The sequence below is a fragment of the Bactrocera dorsalis genome, chromosome 1, assembly GCF_023373825.1.
Source record: "Bactrocera dorsalis isolate Fly_Bdor chromosome 1, ASM2337382v1, whole genome shotgun sequence".
Lineage (NCBI taxonomy): Eukaryota > Metazoa > Arthropoda > Insecta > Diptera > Tephritidae > Bactrocera > Bactrocera dorsalis.
Window position 1 is genome coordinate 54,011,639 of NC_064303.1, and position 26,310 is coordinate 54,037,948.

At 35.8% G+C, this 26,310-nt stretch overlaps 1 protein-coding gene across 16 annotated transcripts in view; it reads left to right on the forward strand.

The window, feature by feature from the left end:
• LOC105233578 (FERM domain-containing protein 5) overlaps positions 1-26,310 on the forward strand; it is a 753,696-nt gene that overhangs the window by 111,098 nt on the left and 616,288 nt on the right. For 13 of the 16 annotated variants that reach the window (XR_007423741.1, XR_007423742.1, XR_007423743.1 and 10 more), the window contains 2 exons: positions 42-215; positions 269-648. Coding sequence is in view for 13 of the 16 variants with exons in the window: in XM_049462602.1 (XP_049318559.1) it covers positions 42-215; positions 269-648 (554 nt within the window). In the remaining 3 variants the exon portion in view is untranslated. Of the gene's footprint in view, positions 1-41; positions 216-268; positions 649-6,860; positions 8,233-26,310 lie in introns of those variants that run through there. The other 3 variants (XM_049462605.1, XM_049462606.1, XM_049462608.1) reach the window with 2 other exon arrangements.

Below are 26,310 nucleotides of genomic sequence, written 5' to 3' on the forward strand. Positions count from 1 at the left end.
TAATACATTATACCTATGCTAACTTTATACTTTTATTTCAGATATACATCACTTAATATTCTCATTTCGAGTAAAATTTTATCCAGCGGATCCGTTTCATTTGAGTTTAAATGTAAGGGTTTTGTTGTATAAACAATTGAAGCGTGATCTTAACCATGGACGTATTTATTGTTCTAGTAATGAGATAGTAACTTTGGGAGCTCTAATTGTACAAGGTACAATCATTCTATTAGTTCATTTACACATAGTTTATTTTGTACTTTTGCAGAACAATTTTCAGATTACGATGAAAATATACACACTGGTGACTACTTAGCAAACCTCCGGCTATCTGCTCGACAAACAGATGCAATTGAAAAAAAAATTATTAAGAAGCACAGAGAACGAACACCTGGACAAGATCCCATAATTGTAATAGATGAGTTCTTAAGAATAACTCGCAATTTGGAAACATATGGTACTGAACCTCATTATGTAAAAGATCATCAGGGTGTCCAAATGTATATTGGAATAAATTTTTCTGGAATAAGCGCATTTATTTCTGGAAAACGTACTCAACATTTCCTCTGGAATGAAATACGAAAATTAAATTTTGAAGGAAAAATGTTTATAGCACATATAGGCTATATGGACACAAGTAGAGAAGTTGTAAGTATATTGAAATTTTTTTGTAATATTATATAAATTAATAATTAGCAATAAAATTAATATTACTTTCGCATGAACAACTTGTGCTCCACAATCGTCATCCGAATATTTTTATATTCTTGCACCATGTAGCAGTTAATAGTTTGGTTCACCTAACAGTTGTTTGTATCACCTAAAATTAATGGAGAATGTAGATACATATAGAAATATACTATATGTATTAAGGTGGGCCAAAAATAGTTCTTATTTATTTTTTTCTTAGTTACCATGAAAATCTCCTCCGACATGACTAAAAATAAGTTCTGGTAAGACTTGAGCTCTTAATATTAATATTAAGAGGTTCCTCATCGACATTTTCGATTTCCCATATAAATAACACCGGTAATTTTGTTTTTTTTGTTTGGATTTTTAATGTACACAAACAAATAATTGGTAAGCGAGAATCAACACTTATTTTTATAGGAAATTCACCGATCTACAAAAAAGGTCTAGAACATTTTTTGGCTGAGTCAACTCATTCAAAGTTATTCATAGTTAAAGTCCAACAGAAAATTATAAAAAATTATTTTCACAATTTTTCATCTTATACTTCAAATTGATGGCTAATAAACATAACAAATCATATTTTTCGTAAAACTTAACTTCACTATACGAGCACAGCAAGTTCTGAACCTATCAAGATCACTTCTTGAACTGACTCTTCGATGACATTGCGCCTAATTATATACGTAACCCTTTATTGCTCTACAAGTACCTAACGGATCCTTAGTCTCTACACTCTGGATCCCAGAATACGATCAGACCTCACTCAGTAACAGTTTCTCTAGTTCTGTTACTATGCTTATTTGCGCATTTATATTCTATAGTACGGTAATATATGCCGCCAATGCGTCGCCTACTTCAAACGACGCTGTGGCACATACAGTTAGCTACAAAATGTTTGCACTCCAACATGCGCACTTACAGTGACATACTACATGCAAGTACTACCGCTCCGACACGGTCTTCCTGACAAATCACACGTCCTCGTGTGTTTACTTTAAATCATACTATTCTAACACATCAGTTGCTACTGCCTTTGCCACTTACAAACATTTCATTAATCTTTCTTTATATAAAGCTTTAGGCTTCTAGACAAAACCATGACAAAGAAGCAAATTGCTTTATTGATAACACTTCATAAATTCTTTTCAAAACATTTTCTTCTTTACCATGCTTTACAATTCATGCAAAGTTAATTATCTTTACCAACTGGTGTAATTATTTTTACACCCACTTATTGACCCTTGCCATAACAAGTCCTTCTGTTATGGTTCGATCATTCTATTCCTTCTTGGGATTCCAAAGCACCTACCGTGCCATTCACATCTTCCGACCCCCGCTATAACAAGTCCAGCTGTTATATTGCGGTCATTATATCCCCTCTTGGGATTTCAAGACACCAACCGTGCCATTCACATCTTCCGACCCCCGCTATAAAAAGTCCATCTGTGCGGTCATTATATCCCCTCTTGGGATTTCAAGACACCAACTGCGCCATTTTTTTTTTAATCTTTATTTCTCACTTGGAAATCAGGCGCATGTCCTCTTGAGTCATCCAAATCAACTGCTTTACTTATTTGTCTATTTGGTATTGCTTTCAAAAAAACATGCGCATACTTATATGTTCTTTTACTTATTAATGCATTTAAAATATACCTTACATATATGGCCTTTAAATTTTGGATCAAGTTTTGTTATATTTTATTTATATGTTTTTTATTATTTTGCCTTATTCTTATCAAACCTGAGCTTATCACAACGAGCATTATCTTCCATATTTTATTTTGCTTGTTCTCTTAAAGATTTCCTATCAATTATATTATCTTATTCTTCAGCTATTGGCAATAGACCAAAAGGTCTAGCTTCTCCAGCGATTAACATTTCTAATAGATTGTCTTTGGTGACTCGATTGGCCGTACAATTCATTGCCAACTGTACTTCGGTTAATGAATCTTGCCACGACTTCTGACTAGTTTCAACGGCGGTCAACATACTCTTAAGCGTACTCTTGATACGTTTGCTCTACTCGCCCCTGTAGCAATTAAGTGTAGCTTAATTTTTTGAGAAGAACAAAATTCACGGTAACCTACACTAGCATAATTACGGCCCTGATCCGCTATAATTCTAGTAGGTACACCAAACAAACAAATGACGGATTTAACAGCTTTGATAGAACTTTCGGTGTCAGTGTTTAATGTGTGATGAAAATAAACAAATTTTGTAAATGCGTCCACCAAAACAATTACATACTCCTTTAAGTCACTTTTTTCACTCATCTTTCCCGTTATGTCTATATATTTTTTTTTTCAAAATTATTTTAATTATTGCATCTGCTTTTTCTTAACCCTAGAACACACACCCGGGTACAAATGTATCCACTTTCAACTTTGAAGCGTTGTAACTTTTGAACCGCTATACCTCTATACCGCTAACTTTGGATCTAGGAAGGTTATTAGTTTTGAGTTCAAATTCAAAATTTGAACCAGATCGGAACATTGGTTCAGGCTCGTCACAAATTTCATCGAATAAAGATTGTATATATGATTCTCGCTGTTCCTCAGTTAGCCTGCATAATATAAAAAAATTAGTATATGTTTACATTGTTGCTTATTTTAAATTTTTTACCTTCTATATGCTGCACTTGATAAATATTCGTTTCTTCTTGAAGTCATTTCGTATCCAGTTATTTATAGTTTCAGTTATATTTATTATCACTTATATTTTTTTTGAGAACAAAAACAGGACAATTGGTTCAACGACATTTGGCTTCAAAAATAATGTGGCTATGTGCTCTTATGTTCCCAAAAAAAAAAAATAAAGCAGTAATTTTGCTTTCGACCATGCATAATGATGCTGAAATAGCTGACAGTGGGAAACCTGAAATAATTGAATATTATAATCGTACCAAAGGTGGTGTTGATCGAATGGACCAAATGTTTGCGAAATATCCAACACAAAGACAAACAAAACGATGGCCACTAGCGATGTTCTTCAACATGTTGGACATTACAGCTCTTGCAGCCTACATTGTCTACGATTTGAATAACCCTATGTTGCCTTGGAGAACAAACAACAAGCGTAAGCAGATCCTGCGCAGGTGGCTGAAGCATTGTGTATGCCCATTATTGAAGCCAGAGCCATAAATCGTCAAGTGATTTGAATTTCTTCTTCATCTTCTGAGTCAAAGTCTAGGGAGCGTCATCGTCACAAATTTCATCAAATAAAGATTGTATATATGATTCTCGCTGTTTCTCAGTTAGCCTGCATAATAAAAAAATTAGTATATCTTTACATTGTTGCTTATTTTACATTTTTTACCTTCTATATGCTGCACTTGATAAATATTCGTTTCTTCTTGAAGTCATTTCGTATCCAGTTATTTATAGTTTCAGTTATATTTATTTTCACTTATATTTTCACTTCTTACACTTTTGAGTACCAAAAGAATAATGAAAATATCAACAGGCAGCATTTATAACAACACCTCGTGTGAAAATAACCCTTGCAGCTGCATATGAAATACAAAAACCAGTTAGACCAGTGTACATATTTGCTACCTACGTACCCATACCTTGCGCGACCTTTTTGCACATATGTATCTTTTGAACAAGGTAGAATATTTCAATGAAATAGAAACCAAAATGTGTATTCATTGTTACTCTACAACTATATTAGTATAAATTATATTATTTTGTTTTGCATTTATCAGGACAACAACAAAAACAAAAATCCACTGTTGCTTGTCCTGACTTTATTTGCCCATATCCCTGGAACCAGTAGGAATATTCGAATGAAACAAAAGAAAAAATACTTGTTATATATTAAAATATACATTTAAAAAAAAATCATAGAAATCGGTTGAATAAGCATTAAAAAACCCGCAAAATAAGGTCCCGGGTACAAACGTATCCCGGATGTGTGTTTACATGGTATTTTCTGGGTGTGTGTTCTAGGGTTAAAGCCTAACAATACGTTATAAAATTTTAAATCTAGTGATTGAGCTGTTTTGTTGATACGTCGCTCTTTAATACGCAAGCATATCATTTCTTTTAAGTCATGTTTGATCGAAGGAATGTGTCAAAGCATTAGCCAAAGGGTTTGGGTGATTTCGGAGTTTAGTTATATATTTGATTCTGTTATCTTCTACTTCTTTCTTTACCAAAGGAATCCCAAGGTCTTTATGGATATTTTCGTTTCGCATGTACCATGGCGAACACGTGATGTTCACATGAGCTTTCTGCAGCATCCCACATCACATCACCACACATCACATCATATCACGTCACAACACCTCATCACACAACAGCTCACAGCATACCCCAATACACACACACGCATCAAACATCGATCATTACTACAACACTGCAACACAACAACCATACGATCATCAACGAGACGACTCGTAATGTTAGCCAATATTCACCACCCAAACCATCAAAAGGGATTGACCCGACCGGGATTGGCTCTTACCGTTCCATCCGCACAGCAAGAAAGTCGTCCGTGATAGTCAGTTGTCTTAATTTTTATTTAACCGCAACCATCACCGCAATTTCCTTTCTTTTCATCAAATCGCCAAGTGATGTGAAGCACCAACAGTGTCCAACAGTGGAATATACATAGTTAAATACACCGAGTTGTATACAAAGAACACAAGGTTCTACTGTGAAATAATAAAGTGAAGTAAATATTTTATAACCTGTGAAAACCAGTGCATTTATTTTCCAACTCATAGGTATACTATAGAAAGTAAGTATACCAGTGCCACACGTTACCACGTGATTATTCTAAGCATTTTTGATAGGAACCTTTGTAACATACTATATCAATATTAGTTGCACAGGTCGTACCCCACAGTTGAATGCCATACATCCAAATCGGCATTATGAGCGCATTATATAAGAACACTTTGTTGTCTAGGCTAAGTTTGGAGTTTGTATTTAAAAGCCAATTTACTTCATACATGTTATTTTACTAGAGATAGGTTTTCTCCACGTGATCCTTCTATCTAGGTGAATACCAAGAAATGTTACTTCGTTCGCTTGGGGTACTATAATATTGTTTATTTTTACTGCAGGGCACATTTTTGGTCTAAGCTTACCTTTCTGTTCATTCACATTTTTACGCCAGTTCGCTAGCCATTCTTCGACAGAACTTAAATGCTCCGCTAATATTCCTGATGCTAAAATGTGGCATTTGTTACGGCTCACTATAGTTGTATCGTCCGCAAAAGTTGAAATTATTACATTATTAGCTGTTGAAAGATCTGCTGTATATATGATGTAGAGTGTTGGGCCTAAACCACTGCTCTGGGATACACCAGCCCTTATCCGAATTGATGCATTCGTATTGTATTATTTTCGTGGAGGAAAGGAGACATCTTTGATAGTAATACTTTTTCAAATACTTTTGTCTATATGAAGACGGCTGTGTTAAGTCTTTCCCAGGTTTATCTATCAAGATAATCTGTGACTTCTTCCATGAAATTGGATAGTATCCGAAACTAAGAATTGCATTGAAAAGCAAAGAGAGCACTTCTACAGCAATAATTTGTAACTCAATTAGCATTTTTGGGGAAATATTATCATGTCCCGGTGACTTTTTTCGTTTAAGTTCTTTAATGATACCAATAATTTCAGAAGATGAAGCTTTAACAGACTCGAGCGACTCTTTAGCTGTGTTGGTTAAGATGGACAGCTTAAAGTTGTTCTTTGGAAAATTGGGTTGAAATACCTTTTCTAGGTGATTTGCAAAGCAATTAGCCTTTTCCTCGTCACTTCGAGCCTAATTTCCACCCAAGTCTCGTATAGGCATGTTGGAGTGAGTTGGTGGCTTCATGGACCTTTGGACTTTCCAAAAGGAAATTAGCTTGTTTGAATTCGGACACAGCTTCTTTATATTCGATATTTAGTGATACTGGTGTAGCTTGTGACTGTGGTGTAGCATGAGATTCAGAGCATAGTGATTTAAACGATTTCTAATCAACACTGCCGTCGCTTTTCCATCAGGTTGATTTGTAACATATAGTCTAAATCCCGGTATATTGAAATTATTTTTATTTGTTAGATGAGTTTCTGAAATAAGCATTACATCTGTTTTCTTTTCGGACAGAAATCTGATAATCTCTAATTTATGTTGGTTAACACCGTTAACGGACCACTATATTGTTGCAGCCAAAATTCGCACCCGCCTCTGTGCAGCAAAAAACGCACGCCAACAAACACAAGGAAGGTTCGACGTCGAGAAGCTTCAATCACAACAGACAGCCGAACGATTTTCTACTCGGCTTGCACTCCTGCTCTCTGAGAGCACTCGTCAACAACTCGGTATAAAGGAACTGTGGGACGGCATTTCAAACTCACGTACAGCTGCAACCGAAACCATTGGTTTTCGGAAAGTGCAAAAGAACAGCTGGTACGACGAGGAGTGCCGTGTCGCAGCGGAGAGAAAACAGGCTGCCTACCTCGCAACGTTACGATCGACCACAACACGTGCGGGATGGGATAGATACCAAGAGTTGAAGAGGGAAGCGAGACGCATTTGTAGACAGAAAAAGAAAGAGGCCGAAATGCGTGAGTACGAAGAGCTTGATAAGCTGGCCGACAGGGGTAATGCTCGAAAATTCTACGAAAAGATGCGGCGGCTTACAGATGGTTTCAAGACCGGAGCATGCTCTTGTAAAACCCCCAAAGGTGATCTAGCCACCGATGCCCAGGGCATACTTAAATTATGGAGGGAACACTTCTCCAGCCTGCTGAATGGCAGTGAACGCACAACACCAGGAGAAGGCGAACCCGATACCCCAATCGATGACGAGGGAGCAGACGTTCCATTCCCCGAAAATGAAGAAGTTCGAATAGCAATTACCCGCCTGAAAAACAACAAAGCGGCAGGGGCCGATGGATTGCCGGCCGAGCTATTCAAACACGGTGGCGAAGAACTGATAAGGAGCATGCATCAGCTTTTTTGTAAAATATGGTCGGACGAAAGTATGCCCAACGATTGGAATTTAAGTGTGCTATGCCCAATCCATAAAAAAGGAAACCTCACACCGCACTCGCGACTTGGCTCCCACGTCACTGTTGACAGTCATAACTTTGAAGTTGTAGATAATTTCGTCTATTTAGGCACCAGCATTAACACCACCAACAATGTCAGCCTGGAAATCCAACGCAGGATTACTCTTGCCAACAGGTGCTACTTCGGACTGAGTAGGCAATTGAAAAGTAAAGTACTCTCTGGACGAACAAAAGCCAAACTCTATAAGTCGCTCATAATTCCCGTCCTTCTATATGGTGCAGAGGCTTGGACGATGACAACAACCGATGAGTCGACGTTGCGAGTTTTCGAGAGAAAAGTTCTGCAAAAGATTTATGGTCCTTTGCGCGTTGGCCACGGCGAATATCGCATTCGATGGAAAGATGAGCTGTACGAGATATACGACGACATTGACATAGTTCAGCGAATTAAAAGACAGCGGCTACGCTGGCTAGGTCATGTTGTCCGGATGGATGAAAACACTCCAGCTCTGAAAGTATTCGACGCAATATCCGGCGCGGGAAGCAGAGGAAGAGGAAGACCTCCACTCCGTTGGAAGGACCAAGTGGAGAAGTCCTGGCTTCGCTTGGAATATCCAATTGGCGCCGCGTAGCGAAGAGAAGAAACGACCGGCGCGCTGTTGTTGACTCGGCTATAATCGCGTAAGCGGTGTCTACGCCAGTAAAGAAGAAGAAGAACACCGTTAGCATTCCAGATACAGATATTTAGTAAGCTCATTTTTTACTTAATAAATTTTGCAGAATTTGATCTTGTGATTTTATTAAATCTTGGATCATGTTTTGGATGGTAGACATAAACTGTGTCATACACTGTGTATGATTTATAAACATAGTTTCAATACCTCCATTTGGAGGATTTTGCGGCAGTTGCATTTGCACAGTGTTGCCTTTCACCATACTTGCATAGTTTCCTTGCATATTATTATTAGAAGTAATAGGATTTGATCTGTTTTCTGAGGTTGCTATAATTTCATTACGGGGTGTTTGTAACATTTGGTTACGACGCATTTTGTATTTAATACTTCTTTCTTAAGGGTGCATTTAGAAGTGGGATGTAAATCACCACATACCACACAAACACTGCGTATAGTGCAATATGATCTGGTATGCCCATATTCTTGGCAGTTAATACATTGTACCGGACCGTTTCTTTTATGTGGTTCTTCAACAGTTACTCTACGATGCAGAAAATATTTCAAATTATATATTGGATGTGTTTCATTTTTTTTAAGTGAATTTGAGTTCGGCAACAATTCAATTTCAAACATTGGCTGTGGTACTTTGTTTCTATTAAATATATTTACAACTGGTTTAATTCCAAAACCGCATTCTTCCAATCCTTCTTTGACTTCATTAGAATCTACGGCGGACTCTATACCCTTGATTACAACCACTAGGCCCTTAGAGCTCTTCAGTTGATACGAATAATAATTCTTGTTTTTATTTGACAAGAATTTGACTATACCCATACAACTTTTTTCAGTGTAGGACTGCATTTTTGTTTCATCTATATTGCCTTTTTTCAAAGGCACTATATGAAAGTTGTTAGTACCTACAATTTTGCTTAATTCAGCAACGAGAGCATTACTGCTACGCTCGCGCAAATATATTGGGGGTGGTTTGGCATTAACGACTGTGGTGGTACCCTTCGCATCGTCGTCTGAACCATGCTTAGTATGGCAAATCTGTTGCCATTTAGGATTTCAGACTTTTTACCGTTTGGCGTGCCTGGTTGAAATTTTTTAGTATTGACCGCTGATTTGACTGGACTTTGTTTCCTTTTTACATTAATATAGGGATCAATACCAGTCTGAACGGACGGCCCTTTTTTGCTTGGTACATTCTCACCTCTCGTCTCTGTTCTCTGCTGCTTCTGCTGACTGCGCTTGCTTACTTGCTCTTTCAGCTGATCGCTGCGATGATGAGTCATCGCCTTTAATTTTGTTTTTGTCAGGAGTAGCTGATGTTGACTCGACAAAGCTAAAGTAGGCATTTAAAGAATGCAATTTGTTTATTTTTTATTTAATCATTTTTTTTGTTTTTAATTTTTTGTTTGTTTGCGTTTTAATCACAGAATTCACGGAACGAATTAAAAATACGTCCGTACACCTTGGACACTGTATGGAACAAAAATGCACTGTGTGCCACGGAATGTCTACCTTTGGAATCGGATGTAATTCTGCCTGCATTTTTCCAACTGGTGGCTTAGCTAATTTACAAGTTATCTAATTTTCGACAAACCTACTAACATACATTGACATATTTTCAAGCCAATAAAACCCATAGACTTTCTCCAACGCTTTCTCCCAACCTAAATGCATAATAGCTTCATGGACGTGATTAATCACTGCCCATCTAAATGCCCTAGAGATTACAGGCAAAAATTAGGTTGTACCGTTTCTTTGAATTTTTCCATATAAAACTCCTTTTCTCAATTCATAGGTTTTATCAAAATTTTCTGGCAACTCATTATTTTTTTTTAGCTTAGCTAATAACTTGGTTACCTCAGAATCACGTTGTTGTTCAGAAATTAGCCAATTATCAGTTACCTCAGTCCACTCAACTCGCTTTTCAACTACTTTTATATACCTTAATCAAAGTATTCCTTGATAAAAAATCCACGTGTGCCATACATTTTCCTTTTGTATATTGGATATCAAAAACAAATGACTGAAGAAAAGCCCACCACCGATGCACCCTCGGTGATAAGTCGGATTTTATACGGCTAGCTCTTAGTGAATTGCAATTAGTAAATACTACAAATTTACGACCCTGTAAATAATGACAATAATGCTTAATGGCATTGACGACTGCCAAAGTCCCAAGTTCGTACGAGGGATATTTCGATTCAGCAGGTGACGTACATTTACTAAAGTATTCGACAACATGAGGCTTTCTATGTAACAATATTTCCCCATAGTCAATTGAGCCGGCATCTGTATGAAGTTCTATCGACTGTTGAGGGTCGAATATGGTTAGCACTGGCTCCTGAGTTAATACAGATATTATTTTCGCGTGAATTCTTTCATGCTCCAACAGCCAAACAAAATCAGAGTTTTTTTGAGGTAAGCGAATACAATGGCTTTAAAATCTTTGAAAATTTTGTCACAAAGCACGGTAATCCACACAAAGTCGATCACTACCATTTTTTTTTTAACAAGCATCATCGGACTAGCAAAAGGTGAACAGCTGGGACGAATAATATTAAATTTCAGGAGTTTATCAATTTTATAACCCACATGCTCTTTCTCCTCTTCACTAAGTCTATATGGTCGGCACTGCACTGTCTTTTGTAGATCTATTAACCTTATTTCCAAATGCCCTGTTGTTAAATACACGAGTCTGTGGTATTCCCCCCATAAACCAATCAGAATAGCGTTTTAGAATGTTTTTTAAGGCCCTCTTATCAGAGTTACTCAGGTCGCCATCGGAATCTACAAGCTTTTCATAATCTGTAAAAGTTACCACATTAACTTTTTTACTTTTGAAAATATTGAATTTTTCAGCGTCTACTGTTATACTAAGCCCCTGCCTTAATATTTCACGACCAATCAGAACGTCATATGTTAGGTATTTATCCATTACAACGTGCAATAAAACCTCAAGATAAGAAAGAATTTGTAAAGAACTACAGATAGAGTCGTTAGCTATACCATTTAGTTTTACAATATTGTTAAATTGTTTTCTTTTAAATTTGTCTGCAACGCTTTCCTTCACCAATGAACATTCGGCTCTAGAGTCAAAGCAAAATGGAACGCCTCACCTGATAAATTAATTATACCCTTTGATGGGGCTAAAGTACAATTGTCCACATTGTCTGTTCGTTGCCGCTGGTCCGGATTTTAGGACATGAAATAGGAAAATGTCCCATTTCTTTGCACTTGAAGCATCTTATGTTGGACCGATCTTTGACTACATTGCTACCCCCTTTGTAAGTGTTTCCTTTTGCGATCTTTCCCCTTTCCTATTGATTTGCGCAACGTGTGCCAACGCTACCGATACTGCGATTTCCTCCATGCCTTTTTTTTCCACTTGCACATGAGTGACGTAACAATTCGGCTACCATAATCCGCAAATCCTTCTACATATTTAGGACGACTATTCAAAACGTTCAATAAAATCGCTGTTGTTGTCTCGACTTTCACGAAGCGTTGAATGAGTAACTCTTTAAATTGTGTCCAAGTTATGCCTGCGCAGCCTTCTAGCGCCTTACTTAACGCTATCACAAGTGCGCCGCCTTCAAGGGTATTTTCATCAAAAATAAGGACCACCGTTGTACACCAACCAGAGGCATCCGCTCCGACTAATCGGATTGAATTTTGGCAAAGCAACGTGAACAGGGCTTGCGTCTGCTACCGGTCTTGGTATCTGCATCCATTAGATTCCAGTTCTGTACTTCTAACGCTGCGAGAATCTTGCACGATTCTTGACTTGCCGATTCCACTTCTGATGTAGAAGATTTGCTGGTAGATGATTCCACATTCTTGTATTACTTTACTCTTTTATCTTTTTAACACAATAACTTCACTTTTTATTTTTATTATACTAGCACAGCAAGTTCTATTTTTTTTGAACTGATTTTGCGAGGACATTGCTCTGCCTCTTTTCTCTGTGTTCACAGAATACGATCAAACCTCACTCAGTAACAGTCTCTCTATTCTTGTTAATATGCTTATTTGCGCATTTACAATCCAAAGTACGGTATTATATGCCGCCAATGCGTCGCCTACTTCAAATAACATTCTGGCACATACAGTTGCCTACAAAATATTAGCACTCCAACATACGCACGTACGTATGTATCAAATACATATATGAAATAACTAAAAAAGTAGCCATTATTTTCACACTAACTACAATCCAATGTAAACAGGACTTAAAAAAAAAAAAAAAAACAAAATAAACCTCTAGGTCTGCATAACGCTTGCCTTTCATGGGCAAACGCATTTTTCCGAAAAGGAAGAAATCGCACGGTGCCATATCAGGTGAATACGGGGAGTGGTTAATGGTTAAAGTGTAATTTTTAGTCAAAAAATCGGTCACAATTTTTGGTCGTCAGTCAATTTGTGCGGAAAAGTGATGTTTAATTTCATTCCATGAATTTAATGATGATTTCGGCTGATTTTTGGTGAACCCAAGCACTGTTTCGATGGAATTTCCGGTGATCATGGATACTGATTGGCCCACATGTTGATCGTCATTTAAGTATATCCTCACGAGCAGTTTGAAAACGTTGAAACCACTCGTGCACTCTGTTACGGGATAAACAATCGTCGCCATAAACTTGTTTCATCAATTGAAACTTTTCGGTAAAAGTTTTACCAATTTTAAAACAAAATTTAATGTTGGCTCTTTTTTTGGAACTTATTTTCACACCGATAACACAAACATACTGACACTCAAAACCCAATAACTTCACCTCCAATCAATGAAATGTCATGAAGTTCTCACTGGACAATCGGTAAAGATAGCAGATTCTAACGCACCAGTCGACATATAGATGGGGGCGCTAGATTCAAAAAGTCCTCTTTACTTTGGAAAGCACCTTATATAAACGTAAAATAGCAATATATGTATGGTTCAGACAATAATTTTTATTCCATGCTCAGCCAGAGAATGTAAAAATATAGAGAAGGTACAGGTTCAATACCGAACATTTGTTAGAATTGAAATACGGAATTCGCCTCACAACCACAGAATTCGCGCTGTGAAATGTTAACATTGTTTACAGTTCTCTCACATACTCAACCAGTGAATATGAAGAGAAATAATATAAGTATGTATGTACGGCATGTATGCGCAACCAGGGAATATTAAAGAAAAATAAGTTCTTTGATACTCAAGAATATGAAGAGACATACATATGTATGTAAATATACTTACTGTATGTATGCATGCTCCTTATGATACTCCCAACAACAGCATTGTGATATTTGCATGCTTCATATTAGCTTTCAACCAGGGAATTCCTTTCATACACAATGTACGAATGTAAGGAATTTCGTTTTGCCGTCGGCATTTCTATACTCATGCTTTCAACCAGGGAATCGCTTACATGTGCAATGTATGTACATATCAGAGACCTGCATTGAGTATGATCGATTCGGTTTGATCAGCCACGCTGACCGTTTTGAGTCAAACTCAGCACAGCGGTTCGCTACAAAATTTTTCGATCGAGTTTCGTGCTCAAAACGAAGGAGTTCGATCAGTTGATTTGATTGCTCTGCTTACTGATTGGTTGGTTCCGGTATGATGATTAGAATGATTGACCAGAAAAAGACGATCTAGTCCAACGATGCACGAAAACTCAGACATCGATCAACCAGAGCACATAAAACATGGAGAAGGTGCAAATCGAATTTTGTATGATGGTTCGATTGCGCGGCTAACAGAGCTTATAGGATTGTGACACGGAGTTTCACCATTATCGCTGCTATTTAGCAGAAATGAGCATATCTCTGGCAGAAATATATGTAAAACGACTGAAAATGTATAAAGAGAATTGCTTTGTAGAAAAATATACAAAGTCACACAGAGAATGTAAAAAAGCATTCTTTGAGTCACTTATGCATGATGATCTTGTATCATATGAACCATTTTTTTCAGAAAAGTTATAAAAATTTTAATTTTTTACAAAATTGTGATAAATTAGGTAAAAAATAATTTAATTATATTTTTTAATTTTTAAATTATTTCAAAAAAGTTATATTTAATTGGACTATTAAAAAGTGAAGATGTATCAAAAAAACTTCATTTCTTCAAAGAAAATTGATGACCTTCATGAAATATGCATATTCGCATTATTTCGTTATCATTTCCATATTTGCACCAGTAGAAGTTCTATGGCATATATGTACATACATATATTATTTCTTTGGCACATTTGTCCGTATGTTTACGAAAGCAAATGCGAGCCACATACATATATACATACATACATTCATAATAACAAGTGTCGCACGCATCTTTCGCATCTCCCTTGTCATGGACAATCAATGGCCGAAACTCAAAGAGTCACGCCCGGAACATAGAGCGGGGCAGACTGCAAGCGAAATCTGTCAAATATTAAAATACACACGTTTTTATGGACACAGTTATGTAGTTGTGCAGCTGTCTAAATAACTGTGTCCTTAAAAATGTGTGTATTTCAATATCAGATTCAGATGGCGCTTGCAGTTTTTTTTTTTTTTTTTTTTTTTATGGATACGCCAAAGGTGGGTGTAAATCTTCAAAAGATATTGTTGGCCCGTACCAACAATTATGCATACAGCGCATACGTGCTAAAGCACCCCCTTGCCCCCAGACCTGTGTTTCCCTGCGGAACTACCTATAGGCTTTCCTTCGCAGGACAGGTATTGTTTATGTATACAACATCTCTTTTATATATAACTTCTTATTTTGTCATACGTTTGCAGCTTCTCGGGACTGCACTCTCGGTCTTATCGTGATTTCCTCTTCACGCAGCTTTTGCATAATATATGCTATTATCCCACATACCATATCCCATGCTAGGTGGGAAGTTAGCATAAATTTTACCACATCCCTTGAGCGTATGGGTAAGGACTTTCCTACTTTGTCTGAAAGTATTTTCCTTTCCTTTTGGAAACGGACACATTCCACCAGTATGTGATCTGCCGTTTCAATATCATTTTCACAGTGCATGCAGAGTGGAGATTCCACATGCTTATATTTGTACAGATAGCTTCTGAAGCAGCCGTGACCAGATAGAAATTGTGTGAGGTAGTAGTTCACCTCCCCATGATCCCGCGTAACCCATTCTCTAATATTGGGTCTGTCGCGTTCTATGTGTTCAGCACATCAATCTTTCGAAGCACTGACGCGACGAGACGCGAAAGAAACTAACAAACGATCGCCGATTGTTACCGCTTCCCTTGCCGCTGTAACAGCTTCGCCTACAAACGTGCGTAAATATGTATGCATATGTATGAACTTGCTTACATATCGACGCTGATTTTTGCGAGCTATGGAAAAATATTTTAGAATTGAATATTATAAATCGACAACTCCGTTGTTGCCACTTTTCTGACTTCTTTCTGTGAAGAAGCATCAGAAAGTTGTTCAATTTATGATTTTTAGCTTTTGCCATCGTCGCGAAAATACGCTTGTGGGCAAAGGCATGCTCGGGAAGATGTTACGGCGTCTGTTTATATGAATGAAGCGAGGTCGCTTGTGGCATATGCGCCTGCGTTTATGAATGAAATCGTTTTTGTTGTAGAATTTACTACATATGGGCTTCGCCAATTCGGCTGCCATATTGACTTGTGATGCTTCTGCTATTTAGACAATTGTTGTATTTGTAGAACAATGCTTTTGTGGTGACACATTCACATGTGTACGCATATGTATGCTAGTATCCTTGTGCATTATTTGTTCGGAAGGGTATATGTATATGTACACATGTATAAGTATATAAATATGAATGTATGAACATGCAGATCAATGCGCGCACATGTAATATATTGATAAGTGATAAAATCATGACTTGATTTTCTGAACGCGCACATGCGCATAAATGCAATCATATGAGCAGATAATAAGATTATGATATGAGCATGTGCAGAGACATAAGATAATATGATGTATGTACATATGTATATGTATGTTGTTGTGATAAATTTAATTTCTATTAGTAGGAAATATAATACAAAAATATTTATTAGTATAGTATATTATGTAAAAATCAAAGAAAATTATTAAATATGAAAGTCCAAATTGACTATAAATATTACTATGCATGCATTCATACAAAATTATACTCATATCATAATTATGTTTACATGTCAATATTATATTGCCGACGGCAAACGCAAAAGCATACATACATATTTGCATACATTGCGATTCCCAAGTTGAAAAATTGTAGCATGAAAATATCACAATGCTGTTGTTGGGAGATCATAAGGAGCATGCATGCATGTGTTTATGTCTTCATATTCATATTTACATATGCATACATATGTATATTTATGTCTCTTCATATTCTTGGGTATGTGAGACAGAGAACATAATATTTTTTGTACACATTTTTCGCTGTCAAAAATGAAACAAAATATAAACAAGCAAAACGAAATTCTTCATTGGGAGTTTCTTCATATTCTCTGCTTGGGCATACATGCTATGGCATCACATGCCGAAAATACATATATTTATTTCTCTTCATCTTCTCTGTTGAGTATGTGAGAGAACTGTTAAAAATGTTAACATTTCACAGCGTGAATTCGTAGCTGTGTGGTGAAATTCCGTTTCGCATTCTTACAAAATGTTCGCTGTCGAACCTGCACCTTGTTTTATGTTCTCTGGATCAACTGTGCGTTTGAATTGATTGTGATTGAACCAATCAGATCGAGAATTGCCCTGCGAATATGTATGTATGTATGTGCATAATTTGTATGTACATATTTGTGTGTTTTAACGGAAACAAGTTGCGATGCATAAAATTAACCAAAACATTACTGCATATATTTCTTCATTTTTAACGCCTAAAACTAAAATTTAATTAATGCTTAAAATTAATAAACAATGGTAATGCTTAGGAAACACAAATTTCTAATTTTAATCACTTCTTCATTGAGATCCCCAAAACTTAAAATTAAAAACGGTTTATTTTCTGGTTTCACTCTTAATCGCTAAAACTTTTATAAAATGAATTAAAAAAAATAAGCTTTCAACTGAACATGGTCCGAGCCTATTTCTTTTTTCAGTTAGAATATTTCCAGCTAAAGAAAAAGAACGCTCAGCGACTGCGCTGCTGGCAGGAACCGCCCGGTATGACCAAACGGTATGATTGTGATCGATCGGAATGCAAGCAACATTCTCGAACATTCTTTGCTGCTCACACAAGGCTTTCGATCGAGAAAAATCATGACGAAACAAGTAACAGTGATTGGAACTGAATGTTCGCTTTGAGCACGCTCGCTTACGATCATTCATTTTTGTTGAAGCAAAGTTTTCCGTCACAAAAAATCTGAGTCAATGATCGGGTATGATTGAAAAAATTGTGATCGTTGCAGCTCTCTGTACTACATATGTATGTATACTTTTATGTTTTGCTCTAACCAATTCCATATTGACATGTAAACTAATTATGATATGAGTATAATTTTGTAAGAATGCATGCATAATAATATTTATAGTCAATATTTATAGTTAATTTTATTTGATTTTTACATAATATGTAATAAATACAATTTTAAATATTTTTTTACTATATTTCTTACTAACATAAAGTCTCTCCAAGCATGAGTTCTTAATTGTAACGGGAAGGTCCTCCTTACCGTTTCTATTTTTTCTTATTATCTGATAGAAAAATTTATATCTCGCTTCCAACTACTTGAAAAAATATCATAATGATTTTTTTCATTGAGTTATAAAATTCATAAGAAATAAAATATTTTCCCAAATATCTTTTAAATGGTTGGGTTTACGAAAAACCTTTTTGTAGAGCACTCAATTTCCTACAAAATCTAAGGAACTAGAGGCTTTCTCACAGGTGCCTAGGAACCTATTTTTCCGAGTACCAAACAAAAAAAGATTTTATTTTTAATCACCCTAATATACATATGTACGGACATCTTTTATCATATTAATCTTATGTCTCTGTTCATGCTTATATCATAATCTTATTATCTGCTCATATAAATGTATGTATACGCATGTGCGCATTCAGAAATTCAAATCATGATTTTAGCATTTATCAGTATATTACATGTGCGCGCATTGATCTGCATGTTCATATATGTACATTCATTTATACTTATATATATGTATGTACATATATTATATTTGTATATGTAGAAGATTTGCTCGTAGATGTCTCCATATCAGATGAAGTGCAAAAGTGTGAAGTTAACACTTTTGCACTTCACACATTCACACTTTACTCAGTAACTTCACTTCACTATACGAGCACAGCAAGTTCTGATCCTATCATGAACACTTCTTGAACTGACTCTGCGAGGACATTGCGCCTAATTATACGAGTATACGCACCCCTTTATTGCTCTACAAGTACCTAACGGTTCCTGAGTCTCTTCACTCTGTTCGCAGATTACGATCAGACCTCACTCAGTAACAGTTTCTCTCCTGTTACTATGCTTATTTGCATATTTACGTTCTATAGTACCGTAATATACGCCGCCAATGCGTCCCCTACTTCAAACGATGCCGTGGCACATACAGTTAGCTACAAAATATTTGCATTCCAACATACGCACTTACAGTGACATACTAAATACAAGCACTACCGCTCCGACATATACATTGCCGAACAAATAATGCGCAAGCATACAAACATACATATGCGTACTCATGTGAATATGTCACCAACAAATAATTGAAACGTTGTTCTACAGAAGCAACAATCGACTTTAAACGCTTTAGGTTGGACACAATGTGTGATATTTTATTGAAATAAGTTGGCAAATTTTCATATACATGGCCAAAAATAATTAGCTTAAACTAAAAATACTCTATTTTTTCGCTTCAAAAAAAAAGTAAACAGTGGCAACAACCGTTGTGTGTTTTTAATATTTATTTCGGGGAAGCGCCAAATATTCTTTGGAAACCGTTACTATTCAAGAGAGTGGGTGTAGTAAAACATATTTTTTTATATCATTATTGTATTTTTTGAGGTTAAGTCGCTAAAATATCAAAATTTGTAATGGGTAAGTGAACAATCAATGAAACGGTTAAAAAATCAGATTAGATTTCAATAAAAAAGGTAAATCTTTGCGCCAAATCAGAGAAATAGTTGGAAGACACTTTTGCACAATAAAAAATAAATTATTGATAAACATGTAAACATCAGACTGCCGAAAATTTGTAACCACCGGGCCGACCAAAGCGCCTTATTAACACTTAAGCGCCATCAATAGTACGGGAAGTAAAAACAAATCCAGCTTCAAAAGCTGTTCAAATAACAAAAGATATAGCGGAGACATCTGGTAAACCTTTAAGTGCTAGAACAATCAGGTGAACGTTGCACAAAAGCGGTTTGCATGGCCGAGTACTACGCTAAATGCCCTATGCATCAAAGGCGAATCAATAGATGAACTTTTGCAAAAGGTGTACAAATTAGGCTGAAAACTTCTGGGAAAACATTTTTTATACGGCCGAAAGCAAATTCGAAATATTTGAATCGAAACAACCTCGTAAAATTTGGCGATGCAAGAATAAAGCCTTTAATGATAAGTGTGTTACCAACACCGTAAAAGAGGACATAAATTATTAAGTGAGGTCCAGAAGTCCAGGGGAAAGTAAACAAAATACTAGAATGAATATTAATTTAGTTTATATACATACTTACATAGATTGTAACTTTACAGTACTCTGTTTACCTTTTTTTGACACGAAAAAACGAGAGTATTTTTCACGTATGGATGTATGAACAGGCAGATCAATGCGCGCACATGTAGCATATTGATAAGTGATAAAATCATGATTTGAATTTCTGTACGCGCATGTGCAGATACATGATTATATACTCAAATAATATTAATAATAATATGATAGACGATGTATGTATGTATGTATATAATGTAAGAAATATAATACAAATATATTTATTAGTAAAGTATATTATGTACAAATAAAATAAAATTATTAAATATGCATTCACAAAAACTATACTCGTATCATAATTATTATTACATGCCAATATGGAATTGCTGAGTGCAAAACGCAAAAGCATATGTACATACATATTTGCATACATTGCACATATGTACATACAAGCGATTCCCCTGTTGCAAAAATTGAAGCATGAGTATAGAATTCATAAAAATCATCGAGGGCATGCATACATACATAATATTATATATATTTATGTCTCTTCATTTTCTTGGGTATATGAGAGAGTTGTATTTGTATAAATTTTTCGCTGATAGAAAAGAGCTAATTTTTGTTCAATATTTTCTGATTGGGCATACTTACATGCTATCATCATATGGGGTAAATATGTACATATATGTATGTCGGGGATTTACACTTTACACTTTATTATAACTCAATAACTTCACTTTTATTTTTACTTCACGAGCACAGCAAGTTCTGCTCCTATCAAGATCACTTCTTGAACTGATTCTGCGAGGACATAAATTATATACGCACCCCTTCATTGCTCTAAAAGTAGCTAACGGTTTCTTCCTCTATCCACTCTGTTCGCAGAATACGATCAGACCTCACTCAGTAACAGTTTCTCAAGTCCTGTTACTATGCTTATTTGCGTATTTACATTCTATAGTACCGTAATATATTCCGCCAATGCGTCGCCTACTTCAAACGACGCTGTGCCACATACAATTACCTACAATATTATTACTCCGACATACGCATGTACACTGACATTCAAAATACTAGTACTACCGCTCCGACCGGCCTTCCTGACAAATCACGCGTCCTCGTGTGTTCACTTCAAACCACAATGTTTTAACACATCAGTTGTTAATGGTTTTGATACTTACAAACATTTCCTCAACTTTTCCTCACACAAAGTTTGAGGCTTCTAGAAAAAATGAAGCAATAGACAAAATCAACGACGAATAAGCAAATTCGTTTCTTGATAACATTTCATAAATTTTTTTAATTACATTTATCTTCTTAGCCATACTTAACAATCCATGCAATATTTCTTTACCAACTGGCTTATTTCCTTTTACACCCACTTATTGACCCCCGCCATAACAAGTCCTTCTGTTATGGTGTGATCATTTTATCCCTTCTTGGGATTCCAAAGCACCTACCGTGCCATCCATATCTTCCGATCCCCGCTATAACAAGTCCATCTGTTATAGTGCGGTCATTATATCTCCTCTTGAGATTTCAGAACATCTTCTGTGCCATTTTTATACTCTCGCAACAAAGTTGCTAAAGAGAGTATTATATGTAGTTTTGTTCACATAACGGCTGTTTGTAAGTCCTAAAACTAAAAGAGTCAGATATAGGGTTATATATACCAAAGTGATCAGGGTGACGAGTAGAGTTGAAATCCGGATGTCTGTCTGTCCGTCCGTCCGTCCGTCCGTGCAAGCTGTAACTTGAGTAAAAATTAAGATATCATGATGAAACTTGGTACACGTATTTCTTGGCTCCATAAGAAGGTTAAGTTCGAAGATGGGCAAAATCGGTCCACTGCCACGCCCACAAAATGGCGGAAACCAAAAACCTATAAAGTGTCATAACTAAGCCATAAATAAAGATATTAAAGTGAAATTTGGCACAAAGGATCACATTAGGGAGGAGCATATTTGGAAGTAATTTTTTTCGAAAAGTGGGCGTGGCCCCGCCCCTTACTAAGTTTTTTGTACATATCTCGGAAACTACTATAGCTATGTCAACCAAACTCTATAGAGTCGTTTCCTTCCGGCATTTCCATATACAGTTCAAAATTGGAAGAAATCGGATAATAACCACGCCCACCTCCCATACAAAGGTTGTGTTGAAAATCACTAAAAGTGCGTTAACCGACTAACACAAAACGTCAGAAGCACTAAATTTTACGGAAGGAATGGCAGAAGGAAGCTGTACCCAGTCTTTTTTTAAAAATTGAAAATGGGCGTGGCGTCGCCCACTTATGGACCAAAAACCATATCTCAGGAACTACTCGACCGATTTCAGTGAAATTCGGTTTATAATATTTTTTAACACCCTGATGACATGTACGAAATATGGGCGAAATCGGTTCACAACCACGCCTTCTTCCAATATAACGCTATTTTGAAATCCGTCTGATGCCTTCTATGTATAATACGAGTATGTATATACATTAGGAACCAAAATAAAAAAAATATGTAAATGACGGATAATGAAATCTCGATTATCACCTTATCATGCGAGAGTATAAAATGTTTGGTGACACCCGAACTTAGCCCTTCCTTACTTGTTTTATCTCTATTTCTCACTTGAAAATCAGATGCATCTCCTCTTGAGTTTTTCAAATCAGCTTCTTTACTTATCTGTCTATTTGGCATTGCTTTCAAAAATTCATGCTCACACTTATGTGTTCTTATTTCTTCTCGTTAATGATTTTAAAACAAAACTCTGTCTGAACTTTCAAGCTTTGTTTGGTGACCCTCTTTTTCCTTCTTTAACAAGACTTGGTCTCCTACATTACATTAGACTCGTACTATTTTTGCCTAAAAAAGGCACCACGTTTGTCATAACGAGCATTAACTTCAATATTTTCCTTTGATTGTTTTCGTAAAAATTCCCTATCAAATAAACGATCCACTTTTTCACCTATTGGTAATAGGCCAAAAGGTCTAACTTCTTTACCTATTAGTATTTCTAAAGATCTTGGTGACTTGATTGATCGTACAATTCATTACCAACTGTACTTCGGTTAAGCCAGGGATGGGCACATTTTTAGCCCGCAAAGTTAGCAAAGTGCGCACGGGGGCTAGATGAGGGGAATATCAGTTTACGGAGAGAAGGGCATAACAAGTTGTGAAAAGTTGCGAAAAAAATCAATTACATTCCTCCGTAACTTGATGTTCATCGCAGAGTGGTTGCGGAAATACTGACATTGTACACAAATTTAAGAGTGGAAGTTTACTTCATATCGGAATTGTACAGTTGTGTGAACAAAAAGAGGTAAACATAATTTGCACGTTTTAGAGATTCGCATTAATATCTGTTTTAATTTACCTTTGGATGCTGGAAATTCTAATCACTGTTAGGAAAAAATATATATATGTTATACTTGTATCTAAAAACAATTTTATTTAATAAGAAAACAGCATATTTTAAAACTTCACAACACCTTATGGTTGTTCCTATTTTGTTCACACCACTGTACATGTGATAGATCAGTCAATGGTGGTGATGCCAGTTGTAAAAATTCATTTTAGTTACAATTGGGAAAACTTTTATCAAGTTGTGGGCTTTTATACGTACATATGCATATCTGCATTAATGTTTAAAAAAGGATACTTATGACCATTATATATGTATATTGTGTTTAAACATATTGCAGTTCCATTTAATGAAAATGCTTGTATAAATATATGATTTGTGATATTTTCAGTTTGGTTGTTTTATCAAAATATTCAAAGAATTGAGGTTTTTTTCTATAATTGTTTTGTTAAATTTTAAAAATCTAAGTTGCCTCTGGAAATGTATTAAAATAATAATATGCGCTATAGAAAGGGAACACATATTTTCAAAAATATAAGAAATCATCAAATAAAAATATATTTGCGCGGTATGGCATTATTAATTGAGAGTGGCTAAGCACACAAATAGAAAACAAACGCTAATGGCATAAACATCTTCTCATTTCGCTACGAGCGGCAAGCGTTTTGTTCTCGTTTTCATTCGAACAATGTTGCCATTATTAATACGCATATGTAGTTTTGTACACATCTAAGTTTTCAATTATAATTTTTGATAATATATAATATCAAAACTGAAATCAAACTATTAAAATTAGTTTATATATTTGTAAATAATAGCATTCGATTCTGAATTTGAGTTATTTTAAGAAAATTTCAAATATATTGAAGACAATTTTCATAATTACTACAGTATATCGAGCCTGGCAACCGTGCGGAAAACCTAACGTCGTTGGAAATTCTACGATTGGCAGGTGGTAGAAGGGTTGTTGGGTAATTATTTACATTGCGCTCTTATAAGATTCATTTGGTCATATGTGTTTGAAGAAACAGTGGTTCATAAATTGAAGTTATTACTGAAATTACTTTTTATAAAGAAGTTTAAAGAAATAACCTGGTTTGAAACTTTTTGCTTCGAAAATTATATCTAAAATAAGAAGTAGGTTATCTGATTTAAATTTTGGTACAATAATGCGTGTAGCTATAGCAAATGAGATTAAACCAAACATATAATTTATTATTTCATAAACAAAATTAAATGCTGATATAAAGGCATATTAAAAAAAAATGATTACTAAAATCAAATATTTATTATACTTTTTGTTATTTGTCTTACATTTTATAAATTTATAGTAGTTATAAAGAAATTTAAAATTGTTAGGCAATTTTATAATTATTACCCACAGTGCAACTTCCCATATAAGCGTGCGCTCTCATTTGTAAACATGGTGTGAGAAAATACGTTGCTCTCATTTGTAAATATGTAGTGGTAAAATACGTTGCGCTCACTTCCCTCTTCGTGTTTGCCGCGATGATCCCCTCACATAGCCCTCAAAATGTGCACTCGTGCCCGCACGGCCAAAATGCCACTGAGGGCTAATATGCCCATCCCTGGGTTAAACCATTTTGCCACAATCTCTGACTGATTTCATCGGCAGTCAGCATACTCTTTAGCATGCTAATTATACATTCTACCCTGCAGTGCTCACACCTGTAGCAATTAAATGAAGCTCTCACTCCCTCTATTTTTTTGTTTAAGAACAAAACTCACTGAATCCTGAACTAGCAGAGTTTCGGCCCTGATCCGCTATAATTCGAGTAGGCATACCAAACAAACCGCTTTAACGACTATAATAGAACTCTCAGTGTCAATGTTTAAGGTGTGATAAAAACAAACAAACCACTTACTCCTTTAAGGTAGTAGTCTGGTAAGTTATGCCTATTTTCATTACTTCTTTGGAGGTTTTGTTTTTTATAAGAAAATAAAAATTAATTATCTTGAATATTTAGAGTGTGTTTATTTACATATTGAAACTAGCTGACCCGGCAAATAGATTTTTTTTTTCATTTCAAAAATTACACCGGTATTGGTTTTAATAGAATATGAACGATTTTTCCTAATTTCATTGTGTATACTTTAACAAAATTTTTACAAATCTTTCTTTTGTAAACATTGAACGGGCAGGTTTTCGATATGATCCAAACATTCAATATATCGCATCTGTTCAAATCGGTCAGATGTCAGTAGTTTGTCAATATTGCAATGCAGTCAAATTTAAAAATGAACTGCCAAGGTTATGTTGCGCCGGGGGAAAGACGATGCATTCCATGTATAATACCGAGGCATCTCCGAGTAAAGCAATGTTCTCGCGAACGGATCACTGGCGCAAGTTGCAAAGAAACTTGTTAAAGTGGTTGCTGGTGGTATTTCCGTTCGCTGTACTATGTTCTCTGCGTTGAAATAAACTCGCTGGCCATTCTCCAAATGAGCTGACAGATGCACAACAGTAGGATGGCGTTCATGAATTGCAAATGAAAATATTCTCCAGATTGCTTCATTGCAGTTCACATATCTGCCCATTTGAAATTTGCTAATTTCATCTCGTTCAACGCCAATAACCGCCATATCGCTTCCTTTGGTGACATATTTGCAAACATACTTAATTGATTTTATTGAACTGCAATACTCAACATTTATATGTGTTTTGAATGCCTTAGACAAAATTGGCGAATATGGAACGATCCATGTGTTATCAACCACGAAATTCTTTCCTTTCAATTGAGTGATGAAAGTATCCGTCGTTTCCAGTTTGAGTTTCCGAAATAAAAGCACGGGGACAGCGTTTTTTGCATTTACTGTCCGACATACAAACCGAAGATGGATCGTGTTCTCCGCATGACCCATGAACCATATTGGCCATCACCACTTCGTGCAA